Source organism: Erinaceus europaeus, chromosome X (assembly GCF_950295315.1).
Source record: "Erinaceus europaeus chromosome X, mEriEur2.1, whole genome shotgun sequence".
NCBI classification, from domain to species: Eukaryota; Metazoa; Chordata; class Mammalia; order Eulipotyphla; family Erinaceidae; genus Erinaceus; species Erinaceus europaeus.
The window spans coordinates 104,081,767-104,103,861 of record NC_080185.1 but is presented as its reverse complement, the minus strand read 5'-3'; the positions used below and the strand labels follow the sequence as shown (position 1 = coordinate 104,103,861).

General features: G+C 41.3%; 1 protein-coding gene across 7 annotated transcripts in view; it reads right to left on the bottom strand.

Moving 5' to 3' along the window:
• Positions 1–22,095, bottom strand: part of DMD (dystrophin) — a 2,449,111-nt gene that overhangs the window by 1,617,624 nt on the left and 809,392 nt on the right. For all 7 annotated transcript variants that reach the window (XM_060182733.1, XM_060182732.1, XM_060182735.1 and 4 more), the window contains one exon: positions 4,821–4,940. In XM_060182733.1, the coding sequence (XP_060038716.1) occupies positions 4,821–4,940 (120 nt within the window). The remainder of the gene's footprint in view (positions 1–4,820; positions 4,941–22,095) is intronic.

The following is a 22,095-nucleotide window of genomic DNA, read 5'->3' as shown; positions in this document are numbered from 1 at the left end:
ATACTTTTAGCCTACCTGTATGTTAGCTAAGGGGCTCAGGCAAAAAATACTAAAGTCATGCCCCCCGCTCCTTGGAGCATACCTAAAATAGACTGCCTAGCTTCTTCTCACATGAAGACCCCTAATTTCATCTGCTCTGCTACCTTTGTGTTCCTGTTTATTACACAATTGTCCCGCTTTGTATCCTACTGTCTTTCAGCCACCAAGTTGCAGAGACTACCATGATGCCATTCTGACCTCCCTGAGCAGAGGAACTCAGCAAGGTGTCCCAAAGTCTCACTTCTTCAGAAACTTACCCCAGTAGGGAAAGACCGAAATAGGCAGGGTTTCTAGATCGACCTAGTAATGTCCATGTCCAGTGAAGAAGCCAGACCTTCCACCTTCTGCACCTCAAAAAGAACCTTGGTTCATACTCCCAAAGGGGTAAAGAATAGGAAAGCTTCTGATGGAGGGTATAGGACAGGGAGCTCTGGTAGTAGGAACTGTGTGCAATTGTATCCCTGTTATCTTACAATCTGGTTAATCATTATTAAGGCACTATTTAAAAAAAAAAAAGAGTAGTTGCTATACTAATGATGGTGACCATGATAAACAGGGACCCATCAAGGGATTCCAAAAAGCGGAGATCAAAAACAGCTGCCACTGGACCAACCAAGTCCAGAAACTCACAAACAGCACACATCCAATACAGGAAGACAAAAAAACGATGTCTGATGTCTAGTTCTTGTTCACTTTTTTTTTTTTTTCACTTCGGTTCCTCAGCTTGAGCCTTGGGATAGAAAAAATTTTTAAAAAATACTAAGTATTTGGGGCTGGGTGATAGCACACCTGGTTGAGCACACGTTACATACAATGTGTCACGCCCCTAGTACCTAGAACCTGCAGGGGGAAACCTTTGAGAGTGATTAAGCAGTGCTGCAGGTATCTCTCTTTCTTTCTCCCTCTTACTCTCTTGATTTCTGGTTGCCTCTATCTAATAAATAAAGACAATAAATTTAAGAACATAACAAGTTTTCGTTGAAGTTACAAAACATAAGGGAAGCAGAAAGCTTAGAGAGAACAGGTAATGTCCTCCAGGAGGGAAAACACTACACATGTTACACAGCTTATTCAGCCAAGCTAATTCTCAGTGAAACAAGTTGACTGGAACCACTGCTTCCAAACCTGAAACTCTGTGCACTGACATCCCCAGAAACCCCTGAAGTTAAGGACAAGTTACTGACCCGTGGTGACATTGCTGAGGGATTAGTTGAAGCTCTGAGAGAAAGAAGACAAATTAATTTACAACAGACAGTGCTTTTCTGAATATTATCCTTCAATAGCTCATGCTATCTTTGAGAATCCCTAAGCATATGTTCTGACCTGACTATTTTACTTCAAACCTTTTAAAAAGGACTTCTAAAAGTCTTTTAAAGTGAGAGGAAAAAATATGACTTATAATAGAGTTCACAGAACTAACTCAACACATGTAAAGATATTCTGTGGGGAGTATTTTTTTTTTAGAGTTCTAACTTATGATGGTTAAGAATGCATTTCTTCTGTGCTAAATCAAGGACTTCTTTTATCATTTTCTACATCTGCATTTCTTTACTAACAGCCACTGGATGTCCCTTCTAGGGCCCTAGATAGCACTTGAGCAAACTAGAATGAAAAATGGATTAAATATTCTATTGGCATGAAAGGCAACAAAGGAAAATGAAGATGTGGAGTGAGAATCTCATATTAGCAGGTCATAAGGAATCAGAGGTGGGTGGTTAGACATCACTCAACCGAAGCCCACAATGATTCTTGTTGTGTCTTTCCAAGTTGTGTTTTCCTTGCATGGAGTCCCTATGTCTCTTTCTCTTTCCTATTAAATGAAGTCTTCCGATCCAAATAAAAAAATAGTGAAAAATAATCCACAGGTGCTGGACCACACTGAGGTTCCAGTCACCTGTAGAAGAAGCAGTGTTAACATGTGAGTGACTCTGTTAGTGTATTTGCCAATTCAATACATTAGTTTGCCATGCCTGTGTTTATGTACATGCATCTGATCATACATGACACAGCTAATTACAACATAGTGCATCATGCCCATTTTTTAAAAAAATTTCTTTATTAATTTCATGAATAGAGATAGAAAGAATAAAGAGAGAAGAAGGAGATATAGAGGAAGAAAGAGATATCTGCAGCACAGCTTTACCGCTTGGAAAAGCGTGCCCTGCAGCTAGAGACCAAGTGCTTGAACTTGGATCCTTGCACGTTGGGGTTACAAATCCAGTGCTCCTGGGAAAAAAATTTCTTTCCTTCTTTTTTTCCCCTTCATTTTATTAGATAGTACAAAGAGAAACTGAGAGGGAGAGGGAGGGAGGGGGGAGGGAGAGAGACACCTGCTGAAGTGCTTCACAACTTGGAAAATGTCCCCCTGCAGGTGGGGAGCAGGGGCTCCAACCAGTGTCCCTGGCCACACCCTTGTGTTTAGTACCAGGTGAACTTCACCATGTGTGCCTTTGCCTGGCCCCACATGAGGGTTTTTTTTTTTTTTTTTTTTTTTTTTTTTTACCTCCAGGGTTATCACTGGGGCTCGTTGCCTGCACTAGGAATCCACTGCTCCTGGAGGTCATTTTCCCCACTTTGTTGCCCTTGTTACCCTTGTTGTTGTCATTATTATTACTGTTGTCATTGCTGTTGTTGTTGTTGGATAGGACAGAGAGAAATCAAGAGAGATGGGGAGACAGAGAGGAGGAGAGAAAGACAGACACCTACAGACCTGCTTCACCACTTGTGAAGTGATCCCCCTGCAGGTGGGGAGCCCGGGGCTCGAACCAGGATGCTTATGCAGGTCCTTGTGCTTCGCACTACCTGTGCTTAACCCGCTGTGCTACCGCCCGGCCCCCCTGAGCATTTTTTAAGATCCATAATTTCTTTTAGAAAATCCTTTAGAAACATAAGCAGTTAACATGCCTCACTAGAACATATTAAATGCTGTGTTTTATCAGTTCAATAAATTGCATTTTCCTATTTAATGATGGTGAGTGAGATAGCTTTGAAGGACTTGGCACTCAACAGCAGTAACCCCAGGAAATGTCATTTCACTGGGATTAAAGGACAGAAGGACACACACACACACACACACACACACACACACACACACACACACACACACACTTCAAAGAATAAGAAAAGAAACCATAGATAAGGATTTAAGAAATCATACTACAGGTTGGATGCAAAAAGCTATGCTTAGACCATCCTTGGGCTGAGAAAGCTCTTTAAATCCATATTGATTGTACCCTTGTACAAGGCAGACTACTGGGCCCCTAACTATCACAAAATTAAGGCCGATTCTTGGTGGACAAGATGAATGTCTCAAATACGACCTTCAGTTGTGGATGGCCACAAAGGCATGTGTCACATTAAGAACTATAAACAGTAGTATTTTTCCTAAATGCTGATGCTGTGATATAAACACATATTTTGTTGAATTTTTTTTTACTGTTAAGCCTCATAAAAAGTGACAATATTACAAGTTCTTATTGTTCACTGGTTAGGATTCTAGGAAAATAATGGGTACAACTCAGGATCAATAGGGAATTGAAAGGCAAGTTATCTGTCCCGACCTAACTTTCATGTGTTGAACACACTGCTACTCCCTCCTCTAGTCTAAGTTGGCAGCAGCCAGAAACAAATATGTAGAAAGTATCTCGTTCCTCATTAAAGAACAGTATTTCTTTCTTACCGTTTCTCTCTCATTCTCTCCTCTCTCTCTCTCTCTCTTGCTCCATTTAATTAATCATTTTATGGGGCCGGTATAGGATTCATAGGGCACTTGTTGACACCTCAATACAACGTCTTACCAGTAACACATGTCTATATAACACCCTGACTGCTGATTTACCCTTTCTGTCAACATGACTTTTTGTGCAGTGAGACCACTGATTTGAAGAGGCATAATATTCCTTTGGCTAGTTCTTGAATACATGTGATGTAACTATAATAAAAACAAGTTTGTGGGGGTCGGGCGGTGGCGCAGTGGATTAAGCGCATGTGGCACGAAGCGCAAGGACCGGCATAGGGATCCTGGTTCGAGGCCCCAGCTCCCCACCTGCAGGGGAGTCACTTCACAGGCAGTGAAGCAGGTCTGCAGGTGTCTATCTTTCTCTCCCCCTCTCTGTCTTCCCCTCCTCTCTCCATTTCTCTGTCCTATCCAACAACGAACAACGTCAACAATGGCAGTGATAATAACCACAATGAGGCTGCAACAACAAGGGCAACAAAAAGGAGGAAAGGTGGCCTTCAGGAGCGGTGGATTCATGGTGCAGGCACCGAGCCCACCAATAACCCTGGAGGAAAAAAAAAGTGTGTTTTCCAAAGGGCTGAGAGAAGATACTGCATGATGAAAGGAACTATGTACAAATGGGACATAAGCAGTGCTCTCGTAAAAGCACAAAGACAAAACAAAAAATGCAAATGGGGAATATATCAGAATTTTCTTTTTTTTCTTTTTTAAATCTTCATTTATTAATAGGATAGAGACAGCCAGGAATCAATAAGGGAGGGGGTGCTAGAGAGGAAGAGAGACAGAGAGACACCTGCAGCATTGGTTTTACCACTCACAAAGCTCTCCCCCTGCAGGTGGGGACCGGGGACTTAAACCTGGGTCTTTATGGTGTGCTCAACCAAGTGCGCCACTACCCAGCCCCATAATCAGAATTTTCTTAAACATAATGCATTCTAATTATGTGTAATCTCCAAATGACATATCACATTTTCTAAGTAGTTTGCAGACTGCCACGAAAAATTTTGAAAGGCATAGTTAATACATGAACAGACAGTCTGACCTTGAGTTGTTCTTCCAAAGCAGCAGTTGCCTCATCTCCAGTGGATTCATCAACGACCACCACCATGTGAGTGAGAGAATTGACGCGAACTTGTTCCTGTTCTAGGTCTTCTTGAAGCACCTGAAAGATACAAGTTTTCAAGTTTTATTCTTTCTTCCTTTCTTTCTTTCATCTTTACTGAAATAATAATGGATTACGGTACAGTTAACACTTTGAAAGACTTTCTCATCTACGTGTGATAGGTGTTTGCAAAGCACTCTTATACCCAACTTAGGATCCTTCCCACTATCATGCACCAAGACCCAATGACCTTTCAACCCATGTTTTGCTGCAATACATCAAATCCACACATCCTTTAAAATATTTTTGTTTATTAATTTGACAGAGAGAGGGAATGGGGAGGAAGACAGGGAGATAGAATGAGAAGCACCTACAGCACTGCTTCACAACCGGGGGAGCTTGCCTGAACTGGGGGAGTGAAGGCCTGAACCTGGGTGGTTGTTTATAGTAACATGTGTGTTCTACTGCCACTGACCCAAACCCACAGGTAATCTGCTTTTAAAGGATGTTGAAACACTTTTCTTCAGATCTTTATACCCAAACCTTATCTTTCTCAAAGTAGTAGATTTTCTGTTGCAGTACTTAGCATAAATCGCAAGTTTCTACTGTTAACTGAATTTGAAAGGATACAAAGAGAACATTCCTTGAGGAAGGTATGGTAGCATTACCTACTTATTTTACCCCTCCCACATTTTCAAAGATTCTTCCATTAAATAAAAATACCAACTGCCCATTTGTATCTTCAATATATCATTTTTCACTGACTTTCCCATTATCAATGATAACAGGACTAACTTGACTCAAAAATCCTTGCTGGATATCACTCTGCCAGAGCTCACTCATTACTGAAAAACACCTTGTTTCCTAGAGTCATTCTTTCTGCTGCCTTTCACTATTGAAAACTATCTTGTAAAGGCTGCTACTAATTTCAGTATATCCAAATCCAGTAACTTTAACTTTCATTATATGCAGATGAAATCCAGAGTTTCAGGCCTGTGAGTTACCACTGAGCCCAATGTTATGTTGGGGGAGGAAGAGGGAGAGGGAGAGGGAGAGGGAGAGGGAGAGGGAGAGGGAGAGGGAGAGGGAGAGGGAGAGGGAGAGGGAGAGGGAGGGAGGGATAGATAGATTACTGCTCCACCATCAACAGAATCTCTCTGCTATTCCCATGGAGTGTCAATGACTGAACCCAGAGTCCAAAACAATTTGGTTGGGTGCCCTACTATTCTGTCGTCACCCAAATCACTGCCAGTAGCCTTTTTGTATCATCTCCCTTGGTAATTCAGAAACTAACCTCATTAACCAATCTTTAACTCCTGACAGGGTCTTCCTTGAGTTTCACGTAGAGCCCTCTCTTGATTATACTTCAACATCACTGAGTACTGCTTTCTAGCTCCTTGTCCTGATTCTTGTCTGCTCATCTATTAGATGTGACTCCCCTATAAAAACAAATGATGGGTTCCTACACTGTTTCTTAAACTAAAATTCTTCTCTCCCTTGTCTACATTCCAGTCTTCAGATTGGACTCTTGCTGCTACTTTTCTTTGCTCTCTCTTCTACATGTGTGCCAAGGCACTAGCACCGCCTGAACTGCTCCCCCTCCATATCTCAAAATAACCCCTCCTCCTTGCCTGTCCACACTCAAGGTGAAGTGGCAGCTCAGCTGCTTAAGAGCTTCTCATGAGAACCCTTGTTAAATCAGGCACTGGTTCACTCTCTCATTCTATGTTTGTTTGTTTGTTTGTTTCTCACATAACCATTTACTGCCCAGACCTTTCTCAGGCTTCACCTGCTAGGCGCATCTGTTGTTGGTTTCCACTTCCTAGAAAATAAGAGCAGCAGCAACAGAGACAGTGGATGTGACTTGTATTGCATGCATAGTGCCACAAAGGGGGTGGGGGTGGGGACTGGAAGAATAGGTGAGTCTGGACTGGCCCTTCCAGAGTGAACCAGTGTGATTACAATCATACTAATATGCAAACCTGTGTCCCAAAACAGTGCTTCTAAGCTTCAAAAATAATATAGTGTAGAGTGAAGACATGTTAGAGTAAGTAGAGGAAGTAAATAGAGGGCTACTGAGAGGTCCAAGAGATGAGCCTGCTCTAGAAACAGCACCTGCTGGCTGGGACCTCCACTACCCATGTTCATACTATGTAGCATTAGATGTGCTAAATATTCCTGGGAAATCTTTGAATGAATGGGCAAGACCTCTCTTCGTGTGGCTTGCTTCTTAGACTTTATTAAAAAACAAGAATAGGGTGGGGTCAGGCGGTAGTGCAGCGGGTTAAGCACACATAGCACAAAACACAAGGAGTGGCAATACCCATGGAGGAAAAAAGAAGAAAAAAGGAATGGAGAGAACATAAGACCAGATCTTTGGCTTTCTTGGAAAACTTCTGAAATAATAATGTGTATGGTCCATCAGAGTGATTCTTGGTCATTCAAACTCTGCAGCACGTGGGAAATAACTAGCAAGGAAGGATAACAACACAAACTCTAATAAATTGGGCATTTTTCTCTAAAACTTTTCTCCATATATATTTTTTAATTTTTATTATTTATTTTAAAAAAGCGACATTAAAAAAAAAAACACAGGATAAGAGGGATACAACTCCACACAACTCCCACCACCAGATCTCCATATCCCATTCCCTCCCCTGATAGCTTTCCTATTCTTTATCTCCCTGGGAGTATGGACCCAAGGTCACTGTGGGATGCGATAGGTGGAAGGTGGAAGGTCTGGCTTCTGTAATTGCTTCCCTGCTGAACATGGGAATTGACTGGTACATCCAAATTCCCAGCCTGCCTCTCTCTTTACCCTAGTAAGGTGGGGCACTGGGGAAGCGGAGCTCCAGGACACATTAGTGGGGTCATCTGTAAATTAGTGGGGTCATCAGGTAAATCTGGTTGGCATCATGGGAGCATCAGGAACCTGGTGGCTGAAAAGAGAGTTAACACACAAAGCCAAACAAATTGTTGACCAATCATGGACCTAAAGGATGGAATAGTGAAGCTGAAGTGTTGGTGGTTCCTCCATTTTGTAGATAGCTGGTAGGAATATTTTAGTTATATTTCAAAAGGCCTGTAGCTATACTATTTTTTTTCTCTGAGCCTGAAATCTGATGTGCAGATGGAGCCAAGTTATTGTCTGGGGAGGTGATGTCATGGCTAGAAAAGGGACAGAAAGCTGGATCAGGGAAGAGAGTAGCTCCCTAATATGGGGAAGGGGTATAAATATTGTTGACTATAAACCCCACTGATTTGATTTGGTCTGGGGCCCATATTCAGCTTAGGATCCTATGTGACATCTGCATCCCTGTAGATCTGAGCTCACATTCTGTGGTCATGAGTAGGAACATTCCAAGCTGCCCCAGTATCTACCCATCTTCCTCAGGTGTAGCCTAGAGTATATTGTCCATCCTCCCTTCAGAGGATGGAACATTCTCTACCATTGTTGATCCAAGTTGAGGGTAAGGTCTGATGGGGGCCCAAAAAGGGGTCTTTTGTTGTTGTTCCTGATAGAGATAACCTCTAACAATGGAGAAAGGGATTTATTTGTGGTCTAGGCCCATCATGTCTGTTTGGGAATCTGAGGACTGCCCAAATAGGGCCAAGAGCTTATGGGGTGGCCTGATAGCAACTAAAGAGTCATCATTAAAGTATGCCAGGTTCTTGCTCTTATTCAGCTTTTGCAGTCCTTGCTTTGCTAAGGTTAGCTTTGGAGTGAGTGAGAGAACTGTAATAGGAAGTAGGTGAGGAGGGTATCTAAGTCTAAGTAGACACTATTTCATTAGGAACTTTATACTGCCTCACTGCAGACTATTGTGTATTTTTGCTTTCAGGTATATATTTTGCCCTAGTTTATGGATACGTGTGAACATACGTTCTATCACACAGGGCCTGGTCTATAGCTAGGTTTTGGGACTTTGTTAGGAAGTGAACCACCTGGAGTGGAATTAGAGAATACTATGAAAGGAAAAGTCTCACCCAGGTAATGAAGGTGAAGGGTTGTCATTCTACACCTGAAGTCTCTGGACACAGTCTAAAGTAAAGCATGCTAAGGTGGCACTCCTTGCATAGATTAGGATGGGATTAGGGGATGCAGTATTATTTGATATGAATTGAAAGAAGCATGCAGGAAAGTGTGCCCCACCCTAAGGTTCCAGGACTGGGGAAAATATAGACTCTATAGAGAAAATGTGAGGTTCCTGCTGTCTTAGGGTTCAAGAAGACAACAGGTAGTTATTGTTATAATGGCATCATTTGCTAAATGGGTTGACTATGAAAAAATCCCTTTGTTAGGATTTGTTGTATAATACCCGATATCACCATAATTTATGTCCTTTGACATTATTTGTATATAGCTGTGCCACTGGTTGCTCTGTTCTCCATGATCTAGGCTTTTGAGAGAGTCAACATAATAAAGACTCAGCCTATGTATTAAAAAGGCTCAGTCTGTGCTTTAAAAAGTTTTAGACATACAGTCAATTTTTCCCCTCTCATATTAATTAAATAGTGGTTTATATGACTACTTTTTTGTTGTTTTCTTTCAGCCTTTAGGACCCTTTCTTTATCCTTGCTGTTTTCATTGTACCTATGATGTGTCTTGGTATCTTCAGGTCTGAGCTGATTCTGTTTGAGACTCTCTGGGCCTCTTGAATCTTGATGTCCTTTCTGTTGTTTAGATCTGGGAAGTTTTCTTCCATTATTTCCTCTAGAATATTTACTTCCCCTTCCTCTCTTTCTTCCTGTGGTAGGCCAATTATACGAATGTTACTTCTTTTGAGATCATCCCATATGTCTCAGTTGTTCTTTTCAGTATCTCTCAATCTCTTGTTGAGCTCTTTCACCTCTTTCTTTTTTTTCTCTGGCTCATCCTCTGTCTGGCTAATTCTGTTTTCTGCTTGTTAGTCTGCTTTCCCTTCCTTCAGCTTCTTTCATCAGTTCAGTTATAGTATTAGCTTGTTCTGCTAGTTGGCCTTTTAGCTCAGCTATTTCAGCTTTCATTTCTCTAATTACCTCAAGGTAGCTTGTATTTTCTTTGAGGTTCTCCTCCGTTGTTTCCCTAATTCTGATAGCCCTTTTCTCCATAGTTGCCTTCATTTCTGTGATTATTAAGTTTACTATTGCTTGCACATTTTTCTTATCTATGGTTACTTCTGACTGATTTGGAGTTTCTTCTGGGCTCCTGCCCTGATTCATTGTGGTAGCAGTTTTATTTGCTCTTTATTTAACTATTTCTTTATTGATGTGGTTTTTATTTTTCTGTTCTTTTGCTCTTCAGTTGTGTTGTGAGTACAAGCCACACTATACTAAAGACCGTTATGACAAGTGCAGTCACCAACCTCAGAAATTAAAACAATAGTAACTGAAGCAAGGATTGATGCTGTTCAACCAATACCAGTTAGCCAAACAGCACCTCCAGTTCAAGAAAAAATAGCAACCAAACAAAAGAAAAAAGAAAGAGACAGGAAAAAAAATGGAAAGCAAGAATAGACAATTATACAAATCTACTGTCCAATATAAATTCTAGTGATAGAAAGGGGAGAAACAGGAGAACACACACACACAAACACACACATACACACACTCCACTCTGAGTCAAATTTCAACTTTCTTCCCCAAAATAATTCACAAGCAAGTATAAGTAAATTCAGAAAACAAAAGAAGGAGGAAGGAAGAAAAAAATAAAAAAAAGAAGGAAAGAAAGAAGAAAAAAGGAAGACCAGTGAAAGGAAAGAGTTTTTTTTTTTATTATTTTCTAGGAGGAGAGAAAAAGGAGAGTGGAGAAAGGAGGTAGAGAGAAACAAGTTCCTCTCACAATGAATAGGGCACCCAGTCACCTAGCAATGGAAAAAAACAACAATGGTTAATTTTGGTCAACCTGAAGAAGGTGGATAGAAAAGGGATACGTATATATAATAACAGTAGTAATAAAATAAAATAGAGTAGAAAACCTCTAACAGTCAGTCTGCAGCTTGGACCACTAGATTGGCTGCAGGCAGCCTGAGCAAAGACAGCCAATTGTAAGAAGTATCCAAAAAAACAAAAAAACAAAAAACAAAAAACAAAAAATACCCTCCAGGTAGTCTTTCCCAGACAGGGCTGAGGCTCTGATTGGTCATGTATTCTGTCACTCAAATAGAGCTCCAGCCGAGAGAGAGAGAGAGAGAGAGAGAGAGAGAGAGAGAGAGAGAGAGAGAGGAGAGAGAGAGACAGAGAGAGATATCAAAGGAAAAGGTTTGGAATGACACCCTGGTGAGCTAGGAATCTTGGTAAAGAAAATAGCTCATTGGGAGCCTGCTAGGAGTGGCTGTGCTGCCCCAGGGGACTGGTACTTGGGGGGTTGAGCTCAGAAATAATCAGAGGATTTTCCTTTGTCCCCCTGACCTTCATTTGTCAGCCCAAGAGAGAGTTATGAGACTGTATTTTGGTGTCACTCTGACCAGCCAGTGTTCACTCTCTACAGACAGCCCAGTATCCTACCCTATCCAGCAGATCCCAGGTTGCAAGCTGCTGCCTCTTGGAGAGTTCATGGCAGCTGTGGCTCCAAAGTTGCCATCTTGTTGCCATCAAGTTGCCCCGCCCCACATCTATAATTTTACAACACTTTAAAATCACTTCTTTCATCCTCAGCCCACACGCTCAATTTTCACGCCACATTTTGAAGTGAAACAATTTAGAATAAAATGACTCTGCATGTATTTTGCATATGGAGTCTATACAGGCTATCAAGCCTTACATTGGTCAATAAAACCTAATCAACACGAAGAGTGCCACCCCAACATGCTTCACTTCAGACTGTGTCCAGAGACTTCAGGAGTGGAATAACAACCCTTCAGCTTCATCACTCGGGTGAGACCTTTCCTTTCATAGTATTCTCTAATTCCATTCCAGGTGGTCCACTCCCCAATAAATTCCCCAAACCTAGATATAGACCAGGTCCCCTGAGATAGAGCATATGTTCACACATGTCCATAAACCAGGGAAAAATATATACCGAAAGCAGAAGAGTCTGCAGAGAGTAGCCCCCCAACACTTCATCTGCACTATTCAGCCTTTAGGTCCATCATTGTTCAACAATTTGTTTGGCTTTGTATGTTAACTCTCTTTTCAGCCATGAGGTCCTGGATGCCATCATGATGCCGATCAGACTTCCCTGGACTGAGGACCCCACCAATGTGTCCTAGAGCTCCGCTTCTCCAGAGCCCCACCCTACTAGGGAAAGAGAGAGGCAGGGTGGGAGTTTGGATGGACTAGTCAATGTCCATGTTCAGCGGGGAAGCAATTATAGAAGCCAGACCTTCCACCTTTTGCAACCCACAATGACCCTGGGTCCATACTCCCAGAGGGATAGAGAATGGGAAAACTATCAGGGGAGGGGGTGGGATATGATGATCGGGTGGTGGGAATTGTGTGGAGTTGTACCCCTCCTATCCTATGGTTTTGTTAATGTCTCCTTTCTTAAATAAATAAATAAATAAATAAATCTCCTCTGTCAAGAGAGGGAAAATGGAAATGTTAACATTAAGCACTGCCCTTGGTTTTGTGTTGCCTAAATTATGTAAGACAGGACAGAAGGGAGGGAACACTGCAAATATGTCAGTCAAGTTTTTTTTTTTGAAAAATTAAGACAATATTTTGGTAGCCAATATATAAGAGGGCTTCTTTAATTTAGCCAATGTTTTCTTTATCACTCTTAGTATGAGAGTATCATTTAAATATTAACTGTGAGGCAACAACTCCATGCTGTCCACATTTTTTTTCTTTTTTTAAAAAATATTTTATTTTATTTATTTATTCCCTTTTGTTGCCCTTGTTGTTTTATTGTTGTAGTTATCATTGTCGTTGTCGTCGTTGTTGGATAGGACAGAGAGAAATGGAGAGAGGAGGGGAAGACAGAGAGGAGGAGAGAAAGATAGACACCTGCAGACCTGCTTCACCGCCTGTGAAGCGACTCCCCTGCAGGTGGGGAGCCGGGGTTCGAACCGGGATCCTTATGCCGGTCCTTGTGCTTTGCGCCACCTGCGCTTAACCCGCTGCGCTACAGCCCGACTCCCGCTGTCCACATTTTTAAGTATTCCTTGTTAACTCGCACAGTTCTGATATTGAGGGGTACTTGGTTTTTTGGATTTGTTCTGCATTTGCATTTAATAAGAATAAATTATATCCCTGAAAATATGGCTCAAATATAAGATTTAATGAATTTATATTAATTTAATCACAAAATACGATCAAAGCTAAATATGAGTTGCCTGCACCTGTCTTAAGCAGAGGGAAATGATGGAACATAAAAAATATGATTTGAAATCTTAAAGAAAGCATAATACTTGGCTATAAATAAATATAAATTGTATTTACGCTATATATTTGACAATTTATTTTCATGTTCTATGTTATTTTTCTATTTGTATTTCCTTATACCTAATCATAAGCAAAAATTTTAAAAGTTTATACAGTGATTTTTCTGAGGACACTTAAACAGTGAAAAATAGAAGTCATTACTGCAACACTACAATCTTATTTCCTATGTTCACAGAGCTAAATTCCAAGTATGAATGAGTAGAATGAGTAGCTCATTAATAAATTTCTTGGGAGTCAGGCTGTACCGCAGTGGGTTAAGCACAGGTGGAGCAAAGCACAAGAACAGTGTAAGGATCCGGGTTCGAGCCCCCAGCTCTCCACCTTCAGGGGAATTGCTTCACAAGTGGTGCAGCAGGTCTGCAGGTGTCTATCTTTCGCTCCCCCCTCTGTCTTCCTCTCCTCTTTCCATTTCTCTCTGTCCTATCCAACAATGACGACAACAATAACAATAACAAAAGGGAATAGTTGTTTAAATCTTGGGGGAAAAATGAAATTTCTCACAGAGTATAGTAAGTAGTAATGCTCATATTTCCACTAAGATTTGATAAAATTTTGATTCTAAGAAATGGCAAACAATGTTAGAATAAGGCAGGTTATCCAAAGATCATTTTCCTGCCAACCTAATTATCTTCAGTAAAGGCATTGATCACTGGTATAAAGCATTTCCTTCTGTTCCACTTGCTGAGAAAAGGATTCCCAGGGTAACCACTTATTAAAATGTATTAAAGTGTTATAAAACTGATCATAAATTCATTCCAGGTTAAATCTTTAGTTCTTACAGACTCAAGTCTTTTACAGTTGGATTTATACCATGGAGGTTTGAAGTTCATCTACTAATTAAACCATGAATACAAGTCAAGTTATGTGATATACACAAGTATTCCCTAGAGAAAGACAACAAAAAGTACTTCTGTCAGAAACTATAAAGTCAAAATGTTGTAAAAATATGCAGTTATATGAGTATAAATTAGTTATACATATACTAGGCATTTTAGGTATATTTCTATTACTTATACTAAAGTAATTCATTTGTTGCATTTACCAGATTTTTTAAAATGTCGTGTTCTAATTAGATTTTATGTCGTTATTAGATAGATACAAATGTCAGTGATATTTGTTCTCTAATGTCAAATAACAATCTTTTGACAAGAGAAAAGGCCAACAGTGAAATTTAGCATTAAAAAATAATTTCATATGCCAAACTTGGATGTTTTACCTTTGTAAATAATTCTATTTCTTACAGATTACCATCTAGATATAAACGATGTGACCAAACTGTGCTATTCCCACAGCACAAATGCAGAGCTTTATCTCTTTACTTCTATTTCCTTAAAATATCACTGATAGTCCTGCTTTCTTTGCAGTCAGACATCAGTGTTGTGTTCAAACACTGACTTGGAATAACAGCAGTGGTCATCCACTTGTTTACTTAAGACCTCTTAACTTGTCCCCATGGGGAGGGTTGTCAACTGCTCTGGGCTGACTTTTTCAGATAAAAATAGAGGGAAGAGAGGGCAAGACACCACAGCATGGAAGCTCCCTCCAAAACAGTGAGCCGTTCACTTGAGCCTGGGTCACCAGCAAGTCTAAGCAGGTGGATTACTTCGCGGATCTAATTTGCAGGCTCTGCAGTTTTCCCCAATCATGGCACTCATGGAAAAGAAAGCTTAGAAAATAACTATTACAAGGCAATATGCAGTATCAGGAAAGCACTGTGTTCAGTCTTTAGAAATGCTGACCCCAAAGGTAGGCTACCCCAGGATAGCCCGAAGTGGCAGGCTGATAATTGTGAATTGAAGCCAAGCGCAAAACAGAAGAACTGAGCTATGTATCCACGTTGTCCAGTGCAGAAACAAACAGCAACCAAAAAAAAAAATAAATAAATAACCAGAAAAGAGTGGGCAGGTTTCTGGAGTACCCAGTAGAGTGTACACACATCACAGTGCCCAAGGACCTGGGATCAAGTCCCACGCCTCTGGTCGCCACCTGCAGGGCTTAAGCGGTACTGTAGGTGTCTCCTCAATCTCCCTTTCCCCCTCAACTTCTATAAATCAATTAATAAGTATCAATTTAAAAAGAGAGAGAGAGAAATAAAAACAAGTTCTGGAAGTCGCTGGATTCAAAGACTCCTTTGTCATCCTAGAACAGGACTAGCAAGATCTATGTTCACAAGGCTGGTACTGACAACCTTGAAATCAACCACTTTCCTTAACCCACAAAGCTTATGATCTTCCTTTCCCCCCTAGATTTCATCACTCGAGTCAAAGACGTACGGAATCTCAGTGAAATGAACACAGGATGAGGAGACATCTGATGGAACTGCCTCCATACATGTTCAGGGTTTCTTTTCTCTCCATTTTTGTTGCTTCAAGCTACTCCCAGAGCTATAGAGGTAAAAGATTAGCTTACTTCTCAGTACAAATGAAAAACAGTAGTTATATAAAAGAGCATTAAAAATAGGTATGTGAGAGTCCTAGTTAAACCTCCAGCTCCAAATATACTTCCATGAGGTTCTGGAACTCAAACCTAGACTTAGAGCATGATAATGTAATATATTTCCCAGTGGCATAAGTAAATCTTATTTTAAAAAGTAAAAACCAGAAAGTTGGGCGGTAGTTCAGCGGGTTAAGTGCATGTGGCACAAAGCGCAAGGACAGGAATGAGTATCCCGGTTCCAGCCCCCGGCTCCCCACCTGCAGGGGAGTCGCTTCACAGGCAGTGAAGCAGGTCTGCAGGTGTCTATCTTTCTCTCTCCCTCTCTATCTTTCACATCTCTCTCCACTTCTCTTTGTCCTATCCAACAACGATGACAGCAATAACAACAACAACAATAAGTACAACAATAAAACAACAAGGGCAACAAAAGGTAAAATAAATAAATAAATATTTAAAAATATAAAAACAAAGTGGCTGGGCGATAGCACACCAGGTAAATGCACATAGTGCAAAACACAAGGACCAGCACAAGGTTCAAGCCCCCGGGTCCCCATCTGCTGGGGAGGAGGTTGCTTCACAAGTGGCGAAGCAGGTCTGCAGGTGTCTATCTTTCTCTCACGCTCTCTGTCTTCCTCTTCCCTCTTAATAGGTTAAAGAGAACTCTGTTCTATCCAATGGCAGCAGCAGCAGCAGCAACAATGATGGAAAAAAACATGATGGCTGCCAGGAGTAATGGATTCATAGTGCAGGCACCAAGCCCCAGCCATAACCCTGGAGACCAGAAGAAAAAAGTAAAAACAGATCCAATGATGGGTCTCCTAGAAGCTCCCATCTGTATAGTATTTCCATTGCTCCCACTATATGCTCAGCACTAAAGAGCATGACATGGCTAGGGATGTGTTTTCTTACTAATAGTTCAGTACTTCATCTTCAAAGACTAACCAATAGAAATTAGCCAATGTTTGCAAATTGCATACACACATACATACAAACATGCATGAAACAAAATATATTTAGAAACAACAAAGATCAAGGATTTTTCATAGATTGCAAGGTCTTCTAGCATTCCCCACTTGTCCCTTTAAATAAATATTGTTCAAAAGATACCTAAAAAATTCTTGGGGTAGTGGCACACCCAGGTAAGTGCACATATTACCATGGGCCAGCAAATAAGATCAAAGCTCTAGTCCCCACATGTAAGGGGGAAGCTTCACAAGCAGTGGAACAATGCTACAGATGTCTCATTTTCTCCCTCTCTACCTCTTCCTTCCCTCTCAACCAATTAAAACAGAAAGGGGAGAATACAATGGTCACCAAGAGCAACAGATTTGCCATGTAGTCACTGAGCCCCAGCAATAACCATGGTGGCAGCATTAATTCAAAAGGAAATATTAAACTTAAGTAATTTGTAGTGTTTTAGCTTAGTCAAGCAAATTCAAGCCAACCCTAAGACACTTAAGAATAAAACAGATAGAATAAAATATCCTCCAGAGAAACAAAACTCTGGTGACAGGAATGATATGGTATCATATTCCTATTATCTTACAATCTTGTAAATCAATATTAAATTACTAATGAAAAATAAAAATTAGAAAATCTCCTCAACAGCCCTCAAGAAATCTAGAACTGCTACCAACAGAATTATTAACTATTAATTGTTAACCGTTAACAACTTAATAGCTGTTAAGTCCAACATCAAGGAAAATTGTATCTTAGAAACTCTGACTCTGGGAAAGAGGAAAAAAATCCTCAAATACATATATTCACTGGAATGTCATACATCATGAAAGGTAGCAGCAACAAATGTTGGAGAGGTTGTGGGGACAATGAAGTCCTCCTGCACTGCTGTTGGAAATGTCAAATGGTCCAACCCCTGTGAAGAGCAGTCTGGAGAGCTCTCAGAAGGCTACAAGTAGACCTTCCCTATGACCCTGCAATTCCTCTCCTGGGGATATATCCTAAGGAACCAAAAATACCCATCCAAAATAGTGTGTAGGCCTATGTTCATAGCAACACAATTTGTAATAGCCAAAACCTGGAAGCAACCCAGGTGTCCACCAACAGATGAGTGGCTGAGCAAGTTGTGATCTATATACAATGGAATAGAGTCAGCTATTAAAAATGGTGAACTCACCTTCTTCACCCCATCTTGGATGGAGCTTGAAGATAACATGTTAATGAGATCAGTCAGAAACAGAAAGATGAATATGGGATGATCTCACTCATAGACTTGAAGTTAAAAAAGCAAGATCAGAAGGGAAAAATCTAAGCAGAACTTGGGTTGGATTTGTTGTATTGCACCAAAGTAAAAGAATTGGTGTGTGTGTGTGGGGGGGGGGGGGTTCAAGTCCTGGAACATGATGGCAGAGGAGAACCTAGTAAGGGTTGAATTGTTATGTGGAAAACTAGGAGCAACCCAGGTGTCCAACAACAGATGAATGGCTGAGAAAGTTGTGGTCTATATACACATCTATATATATTCCACGTACACACTATTATATTTTGCTGTCAACTACAAACTATTAACCCCCCAATAAAGAAAAATTTTAAAAATAACTATATTCACTCAGCTTCTAAAACATAGATAGATGTAAATTGATTTTTAATTTTTAAATTAGCATGGCCTAGTCAGAAGGCTTTAGAAAAGGATGGGCTGTGGGCATCCTATTTATATTTTTTTTTTCCAGCACTTCTGCACTGGGCCAGGCTCTAGCTGCTTAGCTCAGTGAAATAACCTGGAACGGACTTGCCATTTGCCTTCCAGTCCAATATTCACGCTGCTAAGCCTGGCTGGCCACAGCACTGTCTAGTTCCCCATGAGAATTCATTTCTGGAACGTAATTTTCTCATAAATTTGCTGAATACTTTAAATAAGCTTTCTCAACTGAACTCTCCTAGAAGAGCTTTTATTTTGCTATCCACTTACTTAAATGTGATTGCAGAGTTATATTAGCCTTTATGTCAAAACTCACTGTTTTTAACCTCCCTGTTGAAAGTTAAAGTTCGTTTCAACTGATTCTGAACCAGCAAATGAGAACCTTTAAGAACATTTCAATGAAAACAACTAAAAGATCTTCTGAGACCTAATACGTCCTAATCACAGTAAACAAGTCCAACAAATAGAAGTAATTCCTCTAAAACATAAAGTCGGCAATTGAGTTAGCTCAACATATTTTAAAATTAAATACAAAAAATTAAAAGGATATAATTTGTATGACAAATTGGTGAATATATTTATGTGTTCATATATATTAAAGCCAGCCCCCCCTTCTATGCTCCACTGCTGACACTATGGTTCATTTACATAATCACTGTTTTGCCTGAAAGATCCCCACCATGTTATCCCCTCAGGGTATTGCTAATTCAGTTAAAACCATGGCAACAGTCTCTAAGGACACTTCCACCTTCCCAGCATGCCTTTTGCCTCTCTCCACCCCCTTTCCTAGCCAATCCTGTTCCTGACTTGCTACTTCCGTTTTTACCCTATAAGCCCGCTGCTGTTCCAGTTTCGCTCCTGCTCTCTTTCTTTTCCAAGTCCCGACCTGGAGAAGACCTGGAGAAGGGTTGGCATGCATATCGGAAGGAGGCCATTTTGCTAGCTCCATGTGGTCTAAACCTGCTGTGCTCACACCCGACTCTGGGACATCTGCATCAATAAAGAATTGTATTACCGCGCTGCCATGAGTTCTTCGTCTCTCTCTCTCTCTCCAGCGAAGCTAGCACAGCACAGAAGGACTCACTAAAGTGAAATCAAAGACATGGAGTCTAACACCAGATTTCCTAGACTAAATTCTTAGATATACAACTAACTAGCTATGTGACCTTGAGAAAATCTTTGACCTATCAAGTTCAACTTTCCAATTCAGCAAAACTAGGGGAAGAATATACCTATTTCTTTTCCAAGACTTATTTTATTTATTTTTTCTGCCTCCAGGGTTATTGCTGGAGCTCAGTGCCTGCACTATGAATCCACTGTTCCTGGAGGTTATTTTTCCCTTTTGTTGCCCTTGTATATTGTTGTTGTTATTGCTATCATTGATGAATAGGTCAGAGAGAAATCAAGAGAGGAGGGGGCAAGGCAGAGAGGGGAGAGAAAGAAAGATAGACACCTGATGCTGAGGAATTATTCTGATGCAGTCTCCGCCCCCAGGTTTTACCATGACCCGCGTTATCCTAGCAGTGCCCCCTTCAACCAATCCTGCCCCCACACATCACCCCTGGTTGTCGCCCAATAAAAGCCCCCTTTACCCCCCCCCCCGCTCTCTCTGAGCTTTCGGCTCCCTCTCTCTCTCTCTCTCTCTCTGGGCTCTCGGCTCCCTCTTGCTCTCTCTCTGGGCTCCTTCGGGTCGCGCTCACTCTCTCTCTCTACGTGGTGAGGTAGTGGGGACGGCCATTGTCGGCTGACTCCATGTGGCCTGAGCCACACCCCCCATCCTATAATAAAGATTCGTGTATCCCACTTGCTCCAGACATCCTCTCTCTCTCTTCTCCGCGGTGCAGCCCGACACCTGGCAACAACAACAGACACCTGCAGACCTGCATCACAACTTGTGAAGTGACATCCCTCCCCCCCGCAGATGGGAAGTCGGGGGGCTCAAACCCGGATCCTTACGCCGGTCCTTGCACTTCACACCATGTGTGCTTAACCCACTGTGCTACTGTCCAACCCCCAAGATTTTTGTTTAAGTTTTATTATTTATCTTTTATTTATGAGAAACAGTCATAAGTCAAGAGGATTGGGGGAGACAGAGAGGAAGAGAGACACCAGAAGCCCTGCTTCAATGCTCACAAAGCTTTCCCTCTGCAGGTGGGGACCTGAGGCTTGAACCTGAGACTTTGTGCATTGTGACCTATGTGCCACCACCCAGCCCCTAAGGTTTATTGCTTTTAATGCAAAGTAGAGAGAAAGGGTGGGGAAGAGAAGTACCACTCAATTCAGGACAGGGCAGTGGCAGGATTGAACCCTGGGCCTCATGCTTCTAAGAGTCAGCGCCACCTATCTAGCCACAAAAGTAGCTATTTCTTTAGGGAGTTAGAAAAACTGGAGAAAAGGGGCCGTGTGGTGGCACACATAGCACAAAGCGCAAGGACCAGCGTAAGGATCCTGGTTCGACCCCCAGGCTCCCCACCTGCAGCGGGGTTGCTTCACAAGTGGTGAACTATGTCTACAGATGACATTCTCTCTCCCTATCTCCACCTCCTCTCTCAATTTCTCTCGGTCCTATCCAAAAAAAAAAAAAAAAAAAAGCAGTAGATTCATTATGATGCAGAAAAAAGCAAAACACACACTGAGAGACTGATCTGGTTAGCACCTTCTCAGGCACAGCAGCACTGACTCAATTCATTCAATTTAGCAACCTGTTAGCTCTAAAACCGCGTGTTTAAGTGTATTTAAAACAAAGACTGTAAACCACACAGCAAGGAACCAATATTTCAAATACTGGGCCCCGTCACCTAACATATTCTGCCCAACATACTCCAATAGGCATCAAATGTACAGAAATTGAATGTGGTTTTAGAAGCCCTTGACAAGTACGGCTGAAGTTACCCCAACTTCTTTAAGATCTGGGGGTGTGTAATGAATTTCAAAGCACTCTAATTTCCAATTATTTACATTAAATTTAAAAAAAATTTTCTTGGGAGCTGGTTGGTAGCACAGTGGGTTAAGCTCCCACCCCCCGTCTTCCCCCTCCTCTCTCAATTTCTCTCTGTCCTATCCAACAACAGCAGCAAGGGAGAGAACAGAGCCTAATCATTAATAAGCTGCCTTCCTTTCTTTCTCCCTCAACAACCCATGAGTTCCTGTATCCATTCACCCTCAGACCATTGAAATTAGAAAGAAAACTACAAGGAATAGAAACTCTTTGAGCCAGGAAAAACTATTCAAAAGGAAGAAAGTGAGATTGTCAGGAGATCAGGTTGGGTTGGAAGTTTTCTGTGGAGCCCTGAGGAAGGCACATGGCTTGATGACTAATAGTATGGAGATGTGATATTCAATTCCACTGATTATCCTCCAGCTCAAACTTGAGTGCCATTCCTATCAGAAGCCTAAGTTTTTGCTTATAAACCCTGTCCAGTCCTTTTTTACCCTGATTAAGAAAGAGCAACAGGATTAATGTTGAGCAATCCTTTCCTGGAGCATTTCAATTCTGAGCACCTCATATACAACCACTACCCATGTGCTCTTTCATTCCCTTTGCTTTTAATTTGAAGAATTGCATACACTGTCTCTGAATATCTTCCATCTACATCCTCCCAACCCAAGAACCAGGACCACACTTCTCTGAAATCTTTGCTACTCTCTGCATTGATCCAGCTTTATCTCTGGAGTTAAAATTTAGGAGTGTCAGAATGGGGAGAAGGGTGGTAGTAGAGGAAGCTGAGTTCAAGAATAAAACCCAAGTCTCAACTACTC